This window comes from Colossoma macropomum, unplaced genomic scaffold (assembly GCF_904425465.1).
Source record: "Colossoma macropomum unplaced genomic scaffold, Colossoma_macropomum, whole genome shotgun sequence".
Lineage (NCBI taxonomy): Eukaryota > Metazoa > Chordata > Actinopteri > Characiformes > Serrasalmidae > Colossoma > Colossoma macropomum.
In genome coordinates, this window is record NW_023494784.1 from 12,459,164 (window position 1) to 12,473,698 (window position 14,535).

The 14,535-nt window shown below is 39.8% G+C and overlaps 1 protein-coding gene across 1 annotated transcript in view; it reads left to right on the plus strand.

Moving 5' to 3' along the window:
* vwc2l (von Willebrand factor C domain containing 2 like) overlaps window positions 1–6,865 on the plus strand; it is a 44,151-nt gene extending 37,286 nt beyond the window's left edge. The window contains exon 4 of the mRNA XM_036573329.1: window positions 6,712–6,865. Within this exon, the coding sequence (XP_036429222.1) occupies window positions 6,712–6,863 (152 nt within the window). The 3' untranslated portion in view covers window positions 6,864–6,865. The remainder of the gene's footprint in view (window positions 1–6,711) is intronic.
* Window positions 6,866–14,535: the final 7,670 nt, after the last annotated feature.

Genomic DNA, 14,535 nt, shown 5'->3' on the forward strand with positions numbered 1-14,535 from the left:
GTTGCAAATCCCTGATCCTAACTAATTCTGTTTGTACATACGGGATCTTACAAAGAAACATATTTTGAGAACACAGACTACAATTTACAGCTCCTTTTTGATGGACAGTGTTACCTAAACAGAAAGGTAATAATGATAAGTATGCCTTTATAATTTAAAGTGAACCAGTAAATAAGTCTATGTATAGCCGATGAGGGTAAAGGTACTCTTTATAAAGAGCACAGTGGTGAGAAACCCTAAAATTAGTAATAAATCTTACGGCACTGCAATAAACAGCATCTAAAGTGTGAAAACAATGTGAGTGCATACTTCTAAACATCTCCGGAATCAATTACTGGTAGAAAGTAGCAGAAACATTTTTTTAGCCTCAAAACATAAGGAAGACTTATTTCTAAAACAACCACATCTTAATTTAGGCTAATCAACTAGCTGTGTTAACTATTGCTTATCGTTATTGGCCCAGAAACTGCACACTGCTATTGCACTGCATGCTCTATTGTACAATGTCTGCTGAAGCCCACCAGACTCTGATACTGTAACACATTTTGTGACCCCTAAATGCCTCCATTGACTTTTACAGACCTAGACTAAAGAGTGAACTTTTGAAAAGATCACTGTCTTACGATACACATTCCTTTTTAAAGAGCTATTGTCTTCAAACGCAGCTCTAAAATGTTCCTTGAAATTTTAATGCCATAAATATTGCATTTTTATGAGGCTGTAGTACAATGATGGCACTCCAGACCTTTGCGAATGCACTGGCTCAAACTGTGGGACATGCTTTTGTGAGTAATATGAGAAACACAAATAGTACAATTTATCATGATTTCCTAAATATGCTCACTGTCCTTAAAACAAATTACCAGGCAGGGTGACGGCAACCTTGTGGAACAAAGTTTAAAAATGGAACATTAAAAAAGCTTGAGCAATCCACAGTAGGTAGACTTCAAATACAGAGGGCCTAGTGGACATGTGTAATATGCACTCAGTTACCGCTATAACAGACATGCGGTGCCACAGATTGGCAATATAATAAAAATAGCATCCACAGCAGAGACTGCCGAGAGCACATAAAATGAGAAAAAAGGAACATTCTGGCCTAAAACTAGAGTTTAATATTACTTGTCGTTTCATGCAGTATTCAGGAGTGCATCATTATATCCCTCAGCCTCACTGATCTGACAAAATTCATGATTTTATGTCATTTTCATGTTTGATCAATGTGCTCTCACTACAATAACCAGCATGCATTACACAAACATGTTACAGAACTACTGGGAATACAACCACCAATCCTGACCGCTAACTAGCCACTGATCTACAGACTAAGAAACACAACCAAGCAAGTGTTAGTGTAACTCTTACTCAGGTGTCAAACTAAACTGTAAAAAAAAACACAACAATTCTATCTATTAATGGGAGAAATGGACAAAAATGTATGTCATGGTATAAGTAAAAATTTCTTGGTATATATCAGTAAATATTTTTTCAAACTAAACCATTTTAGATGCTTAGGTAAACCTATTGTAGGTTAAATGTGGCTTAATATTCTGGGATGTCTGTTCAGTTTTAATAAGAACCATTTTAATAAATCTAGTAAATTTAGTAAATTTATTACACAAAATAGTAAAAACAAAACTGAACAATAAAGACAAAACTATGTCAATACTGTTTTCTGACATTAGCTCCACAGGCCAGGCAAAAATGTTTCATGTCTGAATTTCCACAAGGCTGAAGGGGACTTTTTGTTTGAATTTTCCACTCCACCTTAAATGTTAGCACTGGAATTCTAACTGTTGCACCATTTAAGGTAGAACAGGAAATTCGAGCAAGAAGCCAACTTCAGCTTTTGCCCATATACTTATCCCTCTGCTGAAAATCAAACACTGCTGGAATTGGGAAAACATTACAGTTATTCACACTGTAGTGCCAGTTGGTCTATTGTACCACATGCTCACCATGACATCATCTGATGTTGCTGACTGAGTAAGGCAGCTTCTCAGGTGGCATAAGAGGAAACAGAAGCAATCACTCTGGTGCCCATGTTAGGCTATGGCTAACCTCAAAAGACCAGCCATTCCTTTAGGTCCACTGCCAAAGTGGACTACTTAACATACAACAGACTAGACAGCAGGATCGAGTTGATGCGTTCTGGTTTTCTTTTGAAATATGACTGACCCATCCATAACTCAGTCATTCAGCTAAATGGCCTGGCTAGAGCGGTTTGCACTGTTTGTACATCACGTTATTTGTGTTTATTTGTGGAATACCAGAGTAACAGTTCTGACAAATCTCTGATCTGAGGAAATATTTCAACCCACTACTAGGTTTGTCTTTATTCAGCAGAAAATGGACACCAAGGATGTTTTTTACCCTTTAAGCCAGAGAAAAGAAGCCAAACTGAGGTACGATATCTAGATAACTAGCTAACTTTTAGCTTGTTGTGCTCCTCATCTGATGAGTCATTTCTGTCATTTAAGGTAATTCATTCTCTCCACTGTAATGATGATTTAAAGACAGTTACTACAGTCATATGGCTGTAATAAAGTATTCAGCGGTATGCTATCTGCCTCCCTTCCGCATTTCACCAACTAATGGGGGGAGCAACATTTCAAAATCACCCACAAAAATCCACATTAAAGCATTTATGCTTTTTTAAAAGTTCCTCCCACCTTCAAGAGACATCATTGGAATGGAGCTTTACCAGCCTTTAAACTAAAAAATCTCTACTACAGAATCTACCACAGCACCACTGCAGGATGCAAGTAAGCATGATGGTAACAGATACAGCCTTAGTTACATTTTTCATTTTGGCAAGAGGGTTTCTTTAAAACTGGCACACACAGGGACTCAGGTAAATAAAATGATTCAAGAACACCTGAAGAAAGGAAAAATAAACAAATAAAAACAAATCAGTCCAACCTAATCAACATGAAATGTTCCTGATGACAAAATACTGTAGTCTGTAAGACAGAACAGGTTCCCTCAGAACCATCGATCATGTCAGGCGGTTCATGAACTATTCATGACTTTGAGACAAACACAAACACTGCTTCCAGTTTCTCATACCTTCCTGTTGCTCCACCAGCTTCCACTGATCTGGAGATGTTGATTCTGACAGACGTGTGATAATCTGATTATCAGTATGAAGTCAGCATTACCAGGTCAGATCACACACAGCAGTACCAACCTTCTTACCGGAGAGTTATCTGCCAGCAAAGACTGGTTTGCACTTTACTCTGCTACAGCTGATCCAACTAATCACTCTCATAATAAGACCCTGATTATATTGCTGTTATTATTATTCACTCTATTTTGTACTGTCTTTTCTAAATGTTACTCCTTTATCATTCTACTGAATTTACCTTTGTATGACCTTGAGATTTTATTTATAATGCACCTAAATGAAAGATGCATTATAAATAAAAAGCATTTTTGTTATTATTATTATTATTATTATTATCATTATTATCATTATATGGATCAGGTTTAAGATATGGGTTGGAACTGAACTCTGCAGGATGGTGGATCTGTAAGAGGAGGCTTGATGACTGCTGCTGTATGGCATATACAAACAATATGCATTTTCATGCGCAGTTAATCACACAAATATGTTATGCATACCAATATTGCTGCCCAAGAGTGGGAAGAATACAAGTCCAAATCTGGAAGAACTAAAGAAACTACATACAGTCAATGGACTGTGCCATGCAAGCAGCTCCTTTTCTACCCTCTTTGAATGGGTTTGCTGGATGTTGGTGCAGGGAAAACACTAAACTGTGCAGAGCTGGGTTACTCCAGGACCGGGGTTGGGAAGCACTGGCCTCCATTATGTGGATAAAGGTTCAGGGTAGTACATACAGTGTGCAGTCCATATCTATAAGTTCTGAAATGTATAGTGCCTAAATTAGTCTCATGAGGCCAAGATTGATCTCGTAACAAGAACATCTTGGGACAACCATGAGAGTTTCTGGGCTAAATGTGGGAGGGGAAAGTAAATTTATTAGTGTGGGAATAAACAGTGTGTGACATTTCTAAAACAATCCAATGCTTTGCGAAGGCGGAGCTCAAAGTAGTGCACTTGTCAACACTGTCAGACAGACAACAAATCTGTCGTTAGCCCACAAATGTAATGTTAGTAGCATGGCTGAAAAGCCCCCCCAAAAAATCATGTAAATGTGTGGCCCATGTGTGCTGTTACCCCCTATGTTATACCAACCACAATAAGCTAGTCTATTGTGGTTATAAAGTCATTAACATTTTAGGCTAACTGGATATAAACAAACACATTTAGATTTTGCCAGTTAGCCGATTTTTTTGTTCTGGTTGTATTTTGAACTTGGACTGGCCCTGTAATGCAGCTTTAAGGCCTGAACAGTCAGAACCCAAGACTTATTATTATTATTATTTTTTTTTTAACAGTGCTCAGCATGGATGCTCCACACAGCCACTCAATATTCAACAGAGAATTCAACTTGAACCACTCTATCACCTCCTTTGTCCTCTGTTGTGTATTCATTGATCAAGAGACATATCATTTAGACAGTCTGTCATCAGTAATCAGTGAGGCTTATTTGCTAACAGTGATCACAACAATCTCCAAACACAGACACCAACAGACTCAACCTGCAAACTTAAAAATGGCATGTCTGAATGAATATTTCATATGCAACTGAGTTTACCGCTCTATTTAATTCAGATTTATGCAGAACAAACCACAAATTTCATCAGGTTTGGGTCTTTTCTTTAGAGCCCAGCAATAATGAATTGCATAGCACTTGCACAAGCATGCTGAGAGTTCTTTGTTTCGAATCCTAATACTAGGAAGCTGGTTAAATATATTTGCATTGCAGTACCATTCTGAACATTTCTACATTTGTAATAATGATATACATCTTATCAAACAAGAATTGATATTTTCCTATAAGACAAACACCACAATTATTTAGATTATGTAAAGACTACCATGTAAATATTACTACCGCTCACTACTACTCCTCACCACTATTAAGTGACCCTTTATTAGTCCCACAATGGGGAAATTTCACCTCCGCATTTAACCCATCTGTGCAGTAAAACACCACATACACACTGGTGAACACACACACACTAGGGGCCAATGAGCACATTTGCCCGGATTGGTGGGCAGCCCTATCTGTGGCTCCTGGGGAGCACTTGGGGGTTGGGTGCCTTGCTCAAAGGCACTTCAGTCACATACTGTTGTTGCTCAGGGGATTGAACCGGCAACCTTCCGGTCACAGGGCTGGTTCCCTAACCTCCAGCCCATGACTGCCCCAGTAGTAGCATTATCACTACTACTACTAATAATAAGAGGAATAATAAGAATAATAGTGTTTTATTTATATAGCGCTTTTTATGCAGTTTGGTGCTTCACTGTAATTGCACAAACAAGCATAGTAGTAACACAATTAGGAATATAGGATAAATAGAGGTTGGAATCCCTAGGCTCTATTTAATTCATGAATCAAGGTGTGATTATAAAACAATTCTTGATGTATCTTGATTTTTCATTTATAAAGCCTATATTGATTTTTTTCCCCCTTGTAATTCTCATTAACAAGTACCGTTAGTTTTCTTGACTATGAATGTAGCCTAAGCTCTACACTTGTTAAGTCTATATACCTGTTTCATCATCTAACAGATTTAATTTAAAAGATATTTTTTGTACGACCTATTGTAAACAGGATAGCTCATAGTACCAAAGAGCCATATCCCTGCCACAGTGCCCTGCAGGGTAACATGCATGTGAGTTTTTCATTACTGTAGGGAAAACTGCATAAAAGTCTGATTATGATGTTTTGTAAATCAATTCAGAATCGTTCAAGAGAGAATTGTGATCTACAAATCTATTGACCTTCCTTTCCCTGAATAATAATACAAAAAAAAAGACGATTAAAATAATGAGCTGGCTTGAAAGAAATGCTCTGACTAATTTGTTGTCTGGTTAGGCGCCCAACAGTACCTCCTCTGAAATGTCCCTGAAACAAACAGAGGTTTGTGTTTGTAATGGAAGGAGAGAAACAAGAGTAGCAGAAGAAAGAAAACAGACAGAAAAGAAAATAAGGGAGCGGGAAAGAAGAAGGAGAAAGCTTTAGTGTTGCAAAAAGAGCCAGCGAGACTCCAGCAGACGGGACAGAGAGCGGAGACAGAGCTCGGAATATGTGTATATGTGTGCGCTGCCAGCAAGGCCGCCTGCCAGCCTCCTGAGCTTAGAGCACATTAGAATGCAAAGCATTTCTGTACAGACACAGAGAGAGAGAGGGTAGGAGAGACGGGGTGGGAGAGAGAGTGAAAGTGTGAAACAGAAAGGAAAAATAAAAGAGATCAAGAGAGTGAGAGAAAGAAGAGAAAAAGAAGAAAACAGAGAGAGAGGAGGGAGAGAGCAAGACAGAAAAGGAATGAGAGAAGGAGAAAAGGAGAGAGAGAGAATAAATGAAAAAGGACAGAGAGAGAGAGAGAGACCACAAGAGAGAAAAAAAGAGCAGAAAAAAAGAGCTTTAATGCTGAAAAACAAGCCCATCGGTGCGTGCCCGTGAAAGAGATGTGTGCGTCTGTTCTGGCTTCAGAACTCCCCTGGGTGTCTCGAGCCGCTGCGCCATCCCCTCCAAAAGATCCTCTCGAGAGCTCCCTCTCATTACTATCTCTCTAAGTCTAACTCTCTACCCCCCTCCTCTCTGTCCCCTGCGACAGGTCCAAATTGTTACGCCGGAACGACGATCATTCCAGCCGGCATTGAAGTGAAGGTGGACGACTGCACCATCTGCCGCTGCCACAACGGAGACTGGTGGAAGCCTGCACAGTGCTTGCGGCGGGAGTGCCTCAACGGCCAGGCGTCATCATAGAAACCCCCTCTGGAATAGAGAGGAGGTGCATGCGAGCGACGGCGCCGTCCACCACCGGGGTGACCCACCTTGGGACTGGCAGGAGCACAATATGTTTGGCAAACTGAGGCTGCTGAGACACACTGAGAAATACAAATACACTTTAAACCCTGGCAGTGTCGGAGGAAACGTCTGAAGGCGCTGTTTGTTTCTATAGTGGTTTCACCTTAGTTTTATTTCTTGCTTATGCTGCTCAAACACAAAAGTTTCTAGACTTCGCGACTCAGCGAGAGCTGCTGATAAGCTGTTTGTCGAAGGCCGCATCATCTATTTATTGCTGCTGGTTTACGGACGCATTCAAAACCATGGAGGCTCCTCAGTTAGGATTAGTTCACGCTATTACGCCCAGGCCGATCGCTACAAGAAGGGATGCGTTTTTTTTCCGCCTCAGTTGAAGAGCTTTGGTGGGCTCCTTACAGCGACGGTAGGCCTGCTGCCTAGCACAGCACAGCTCATACAGAGCAACATCTTCAAATATGAATACAGCTCTACTCTGATGCTCCTTCATTTGTTATCCTGGACTTCATTTATATTTAGTGGCATTTTTTTTTTCCCTCTTTAGTGCTGGAGATTGTTGGAGGATTCTGGTGATAAAGGCTTTAAATCAAGAATAATGGAATTGGTATTAAGCTTCTTTATTAAGTACTGTTGATTTAGATTTGGTCATTTGATAGAAGGCAGGTCAAAAGGTCAAGGGAAAAAGGTGGAAGGCTTTCTTAAAGTAAAGGACTAATAAAGGGCTGGCCTGAACAGATTTGAATACTCGTTGATGTTTCCAAACAAATACCTGAGAGCATTTCTCAAAAACACCCTTAAAAAAAGAGTTGTCTCCCTGACTAAACAGATACGCTTCCATTTTAATCAATGTTTTAGTCCACATCAGCTGTGCTAAACTAACGTAAGACTGTTTTCCCCCCATTTGCTCACAAGTAAAGCATAAACTTCATAGTGTTATAAACTATATTTAATATAATAATTAACTTAAATGTGATGATCTAGTTGGTGTGGTAATAGCAGAGCAGCTCCTGTGCTGTACTAACAGCATTAGGAGGAGATGCTTCTCTAAAGCTTTTTATCTGCTGTCTGTGCTGTCAAGTTTAAAACTGCTGTACAAATGTTACATAATATTGACATAAGCAGGTTATATAAATATGACAAAACCATGCCATAAACATGTCATTGCAGATCTCCTATGCTGTCATGTGTGTCATGTTACCATTACCAGTAACTGTCATGACGGGTGTCATAATGTTTACTGACATGACAGCTGACATCACACTACATATCTGTGCTAAAAACATGTCATGGTAGATGACAACTTATGAAACTCCTATGTCCAGTAACAAAACAGCATCAAGTTACTATTACCATATATTGTCATGACAGAAGTCACAGCGTTTGATGACATGACTGCTAACTAGTGTACACAGCGAAAATTAGCATGTGACATAAACTGTTATGACATCAAACATTAAGGTATCTGTCCTGACAATTACTAGTAATGGAAACACGACACACATATTACTGCACGAAATCCGCAATTAAATATTTACACCATGGTTATGCCAACGTCATGTAGCCGAGTTCGAGTAAAGTGAGGCAAGTATGTGACAGAGCCCAGTTAGAGGCAGTGTGGATTGGATTCATGGCTGTACTCGGATAAGAATCATGATACTTACATATTTGATAAGATTCATCAAACTTGTAGTGACTCCATGGTAGGAGCAGCGCACTGGCAACCAGAAGGTTGCAGGTTCAAATCGCAGGACTGACTGGGTACACCTGGTGCCCTTAAATAACACATTATGCAGATATGATTTCGGAGGCAACTTTTACAGCCATGTGGAAGTGGTGCAGTTTGTTGCACTCTGAGGCGAAGTGATGTGGACGCCTGGCACGAATGTATAATGTATTCAACAAAACCATCTGCAACTTAACAGTTGTTAATATGTGGAAAATGTAAACAACTGTAAACAACTATTTTATCTGAAGGCCTTTGCAGATGAAGCTTCCGAATGCTTAACAACAAACGAAGCCTAACGAAAAGAATACTTGAGTATTTGAACTATTTCGGCCAGCCCTAGACTACTAGCAAAGAAACAGGACATGGGTGCTTTCTGGACCCTGTTATATAAAAAGTGATCAGTACAAAGAAAGAGACACTCCCGGTCTATGTCAGGAGTGTCCAGTCTTATCCGCAAAGGGCCAGTAAGGCTGCAGGTTGTCATTCCACACTATCAGGAGCGCACTCGATTCTAGTTCTTTAATAAACTGATCAGTCTTTAAACAACTGATCATCTGTGCTTCTGCAATGTTGCGATGAAAACCAGCAGCCGTACCGGCAATTTTTCAGATAAGACTGGACACCTATGGTCTACATAAATGCGACGCTGCTGTTGTGATTGTACCTTCATGACAGGATCCTGAGTGAGAAGTCATGTGACTTTGGACTGTTACACAAGCGCAATTACACTGAGAGGCAGCCTTTCCGGGCTAGTTTTCAGGCCTTAGAAGCCAAGAAGAAAGCAAAACACTGCAGCATTAATTCAGATTACCCCTGCCTGCTTGAGATGTCCTTGTTTTTCTCCCCCCCAGCCCAAACAAGCAAAAGTCCTCCTAGAGGCCAACAGCTTGAACTTATCTAAGCAATTAGCAAGCCCAAAGCAGCCCGCTTTAATTTTCCTTAATCAGGCAATATTCGGTGATAAATTACCCGCCAGACAAGCACAGCAGCGGGGCAGGGAGCCGAACCGAAGGCGGGAATCTGCACACAGTCTGCCGCTTCAAAGCCACGTTCTTAAACGCTTCCTCTCATCCTCGACACGCTGTAGTCCCGGCTCGCGGCAATTTTTCCGTCTCCCAGCTTTTTAGCGACCACATGTTGATCCACCGAAGCGCTTAAACCACTGAAGCACTCCTCTAGAAGCACTTAAACCAATAAGAACCTCTGAGCAGACTGAGGCTGATACAATAGGGTTTTTTTCTCCTACTGCAAAGCGCCCACAAATTATCTGCATAGAGCCGCAGTGGCCTGGCCCAGGCCTTCGTTTAGAATAAGCTAATGCATTGCTTATAGATTCTTTGGTTCGACTTGAGCGGAGAGACCAACCTGCCCGAACAGACCCAGCGCCTGCTTGCGTTCTTTTTCCCCTCCTGAGATGATAAATACCAGTCATTAATTCAAAGGTGAATTCTACAGAGTCCACACGATTTATCATAGGTATTTTCCTACCCAAAGAGAATTCATCCTAGTTAACCTTTTGGACCCTGTTGCCCAGCATTGATGGATGAGCTACTTAATAACAAATCCATGGGTTTGGTAATGAGATGAAAATGAATGCAATAGCATGACCTCTTAAGAAGAGACTGGAAGTTTCCATACATTTTCACCCACCAGCATTTTACCACCCATCTCTGCCAGCAGGCTGCCTGTCTTATGTCATTCTAATCTGGGATCATTCTCTTGCATTCTGTCTTCCTTACTTATTTGGTAGAATCAAGAGGCTGTTTGTGGCTTTCTTAAATACCAGAAGCTGAGAAAGAGAGCAAAAACGCCCCTCACTATCAAGACGTCTCCAGTCGTATGCAAAAGACTGCGCACCCCTGGTGATGTTACATGTTTTGTTGATTTTCTAAGTGAAAATAAGTTACATGTCCTCTACAGAGACACACCTCTGCACATTATAATGCACAGTAATTGTTTATTTGTTGAATTTAAAATATTGGGGAAAGAGATGAAAACAAAGTTGCGGCACATTTTATATTTTATGTTTTATTTTTTTTCAATATGCTAAACTTAAATGTACAGAAATACACAGAAATTGTGCGCTAACGTGCATGTGTCATATTCAAGTGTGCTCTCTGAGGATGTGTTAATTTATTTTCACTTAGAAAATCAACAAATCATGATTTGACTGGGGGGTGCATGATAATTTAGGGACGCATGATTATATTGGAATCATATTGGTATCTGCAGATATTTATCTAAAACAATATTGGATTTGTACAGATGTTGAGATTAAGATTTAATATTATTGTAATAAATTCTATAGATGACAAAATTGTTATTTATTATTATAAAACTGAGCCTATTAGTAAAAATAATGATAAATAGTCTTATTTAAAATGTGCATAACAGTATGACCCCAATTTATAATTCAATGGTAGAAATGTAAACAAAGTCATTCAGAGTGGTTTGATCTGAAATGGTTCATTGTAGATTCATTTCTTTACAGTGGTGGTGATGGGAACCAGGGGTCATCATGTCTACAACACAAATATAGCCATTTGATTTACCACCAAAACCACCAGTGAACCTACATGAGTCTTCTGAGTTTTTACATTTAATGTTGGTGATGGTAAATTGTGGTAAATCAGGGGAGGAAAAGAAATGTAAAAAACATGGGGTGAGGGGTTGTGGGGTCATTACAGGACTACTTTGCCTTACAACACCCTGCACATACCTCTCCTATAATCATGAATAAATTTTAAGAATAAGTTTTAGGCCAAAAACCTTTTTAAAATTCTCTTAAAACTATGCTTCAGGCATCAAGCAGGGCATTCATAACTATTTCATGTAATAATATTCTGTGAAGGAGCTTTTAGAGGGATCAAACACTTCAGATGTCTGGTTCCTATCACCACCACTGTGAACAATTCTGACTCTTTAATGGAGCTTTTCAAACCACTTTGAATGACTTTGCTTACATTCTAATGATTGTTAATATTTTCAATATCGTTATTATTATTATTAAGATATTTAATTATTATTCTCTTTTAGGATAATAAGGGCAATAAAAACAACAAAATTATTATTATCTGAAAGAACTGAAGGAGAAATGTCTCTTAAGCTATAACTACCAATCAGTTGTGTTGGTTCAAATCCCTCAGTAGGAAATCCAACTCAACGAAGCTGTCTAGTCACTCAGATTGTGGTCTTCATGTTTTTGATTATGGCTATTCCTACAGGCACTGAGCTCAAACATGGTTAGAATCAAGTGGAAGAGTTCTGAGCTAATCCTGCCTCTGTGCAGGCTTTAGAGGGATGCGAGGCCTGCCAAAGCACTGGGTCCTTGGCTGTACATTTAAAGCAGCCTTCAAAGCCATTGGAGGATCTTTTGCCTGGACCTTTATCAAATGAGCAGTTATCTCCTAATTGCTCAATTATGATCTCCTGATACACTGCCCTTTGCTAAAGGAGTCACTCATTACTGGTGATCAAAGTCTCAGCCTCACACACTGATCTAACCAACTCGTATGTTCATCATGCGTTTTATTTAGCAGAACGAGTGTTAAAATGCAGCGCTGGCATTTGTCTTGGGACTCAAACCTACCTTCAATGGCATTAAATGGTGCGGACATGTCTGACATTCCCGGAATACTGCACACTGGTTTACACCGAGTTGACGTCCTTGAGGTACGCGTGGGAGCGGCACTCATCAATTAGTGTTCATTTGTGACTTCTGTTACCTGTAACTCAGCCACCGGTGCACCGCTGAGAACAAGCGTCTCTCGTCCATTCTTTTATGACAATCATGAAGGAAACTGACAGGGCCTCCGAGATGGACCGCGTTTTCTTTCCATTCATCTCTGCTTTGCAACAAGTGAAACCTAAGGGAGAAAAGAAGATTTTTCACCCGCTGGGAGCATCTGTGGAACTGTCCAACCAAACTGTCTGTAGAGATGTTGTGCACATGGTGTCTGTCTATTCCAGTCTCGAGCACTCCCTCATTCACTGTCCGTTTTGTAAAAGTGACCCACAACAGCCCTTTTTTGAGACACCGACTAACTGTAGCTGGAAGCTATGAAAGATTGTTCTCTTTTTTTTTTTTCTATACAAAAAAACTGTTATAAGAATTTGTGCCTGAAACAAACTGTAACTACTAAGAAAACATACTGTTAAACAATCAGCTTTTATTACACCCGGACGGGCACTAATGGTCATTCTTAAAGCAAACTGTCATTTCCTATATCTATCGTTTAATATAGTAATGTTTACTATTCAAGGTAAATATTGTTATTATACTATATAAATTCAGAACCAGATGAATATATTTAAGAGAAATTAGACGATGAAAACCACAAGTGTTTTGCTGGAATGCAAATGATCTCAATACTCAGCCAAGCATTTGTGTTTTTCATCCAGTATTAAACCAATCCAAGGTGCCCTTCATGATGTACAGACATGTAAATATCTCCAAACATACAGTGTGTATTCTGAATTCAAATGTTAAAAGAGGGGACAAAAATGTGTATTATTTATGAAGACAAAAACTATTTTGTTAAATAGACTGAAAAAAGTGGTATTCAGCAAATTGTGTGTGTGTTGATTTATTGTTGCTGTTTCTCTGGTAAGCAGATCGCACCTGCTGGCCCCTGGATACTCGTGGGGCTGAGGGCTCTGATCACTGATAGTGCGAACGCAGTGTTCTTCAGCGCTGGCGTCAGCATCACTCCACATCCAGAAATCCACGTACGCTGGAAAACATCACATCTGCTCTGCAGCGGCAGGCACAGCTCGCAGACTTCTTTCTGCACAAGTCAGGAAAACAAGAGAGAACGAGACAAAGAATTCAGCCCAATTAGACTTTCGCACATCCAGTAAAACAGGAAATTGGTGCTCTTTAATTGTAGGACTGAACAGGTGAGCAGTGGCAGAGTCTGTTTTTGTGAAGATGCCAGAAAATACCTAAAGCAAAATTCAGAGACCAGCCTTCATTTTTTTTTTTAATTCCCAGTAAAAATGGCCATTATGTTATTCATTTTTCAGCATCAGGCAAAAAAAAAAATTATATTTATATAAAAGTTACATGAGAGCCTCAACAACTAAACATATCAAAATGTTCAGTGTTTAGTCTGTCCACCATTTGCCTTCATTACAGCTTCTATCTTTCTGAAAAACTTGCTTTCATTTTAAGAAATCTGCAGGGTTTCTTTCCACACCTCCAAAGTTCAGTCGTAGAAGTTGTTCTGCATTTTCTGCTTCTCACAATTGAAGAAATCCCAAACACATACAGTGATGTTGAGGTCTAGAGTGGCTTTCTTTTTCTTAGTAACGGCTTCTTGACAGCTACACATCCTTTCAGACCCATAGCGCCGAGTCGTCTTCTCACAGTGGAAGGATGGACAGAAACACCTGTGGATGTTTTCAGATCTGAAGCAGCTTGATTTTCTCCTCTCTCTTAAAGATGAAAGCTTTAAGTGCTGTTTATCTGGGGGCAGTTTATACACAGATAGGTCACAAATGAAAGGAGAAAAACAATATAAACTGTCTTAAGATGCTGGGCCACTTAAGCGTGCCAAGATAGCTTCAATGCACCTTGACATAGTTTGTACAAGTTTCTAGAACTGTACTGGAGGGATGGTGGTGGAGATTTCGTCCCAAAATCATATGCCATAGCATATGATCTGCATAACCTTTATACACGGCACACCATTCGGTGACCTCTTGTGCCCTGTGGATGGACACACTGTCACCCTGGAAGAAACCACTTCCATCAGGAGAAAAATGTTTCATCATAGGGTAAAACTGATCACTCAGAATAGCATTGTGCCGGTTTGCAATCACCATCTCTTCAAAAGTGACACGTGGAACCAAACCATGCCAGCAAAATGCCCCCCACAACATAAGAGA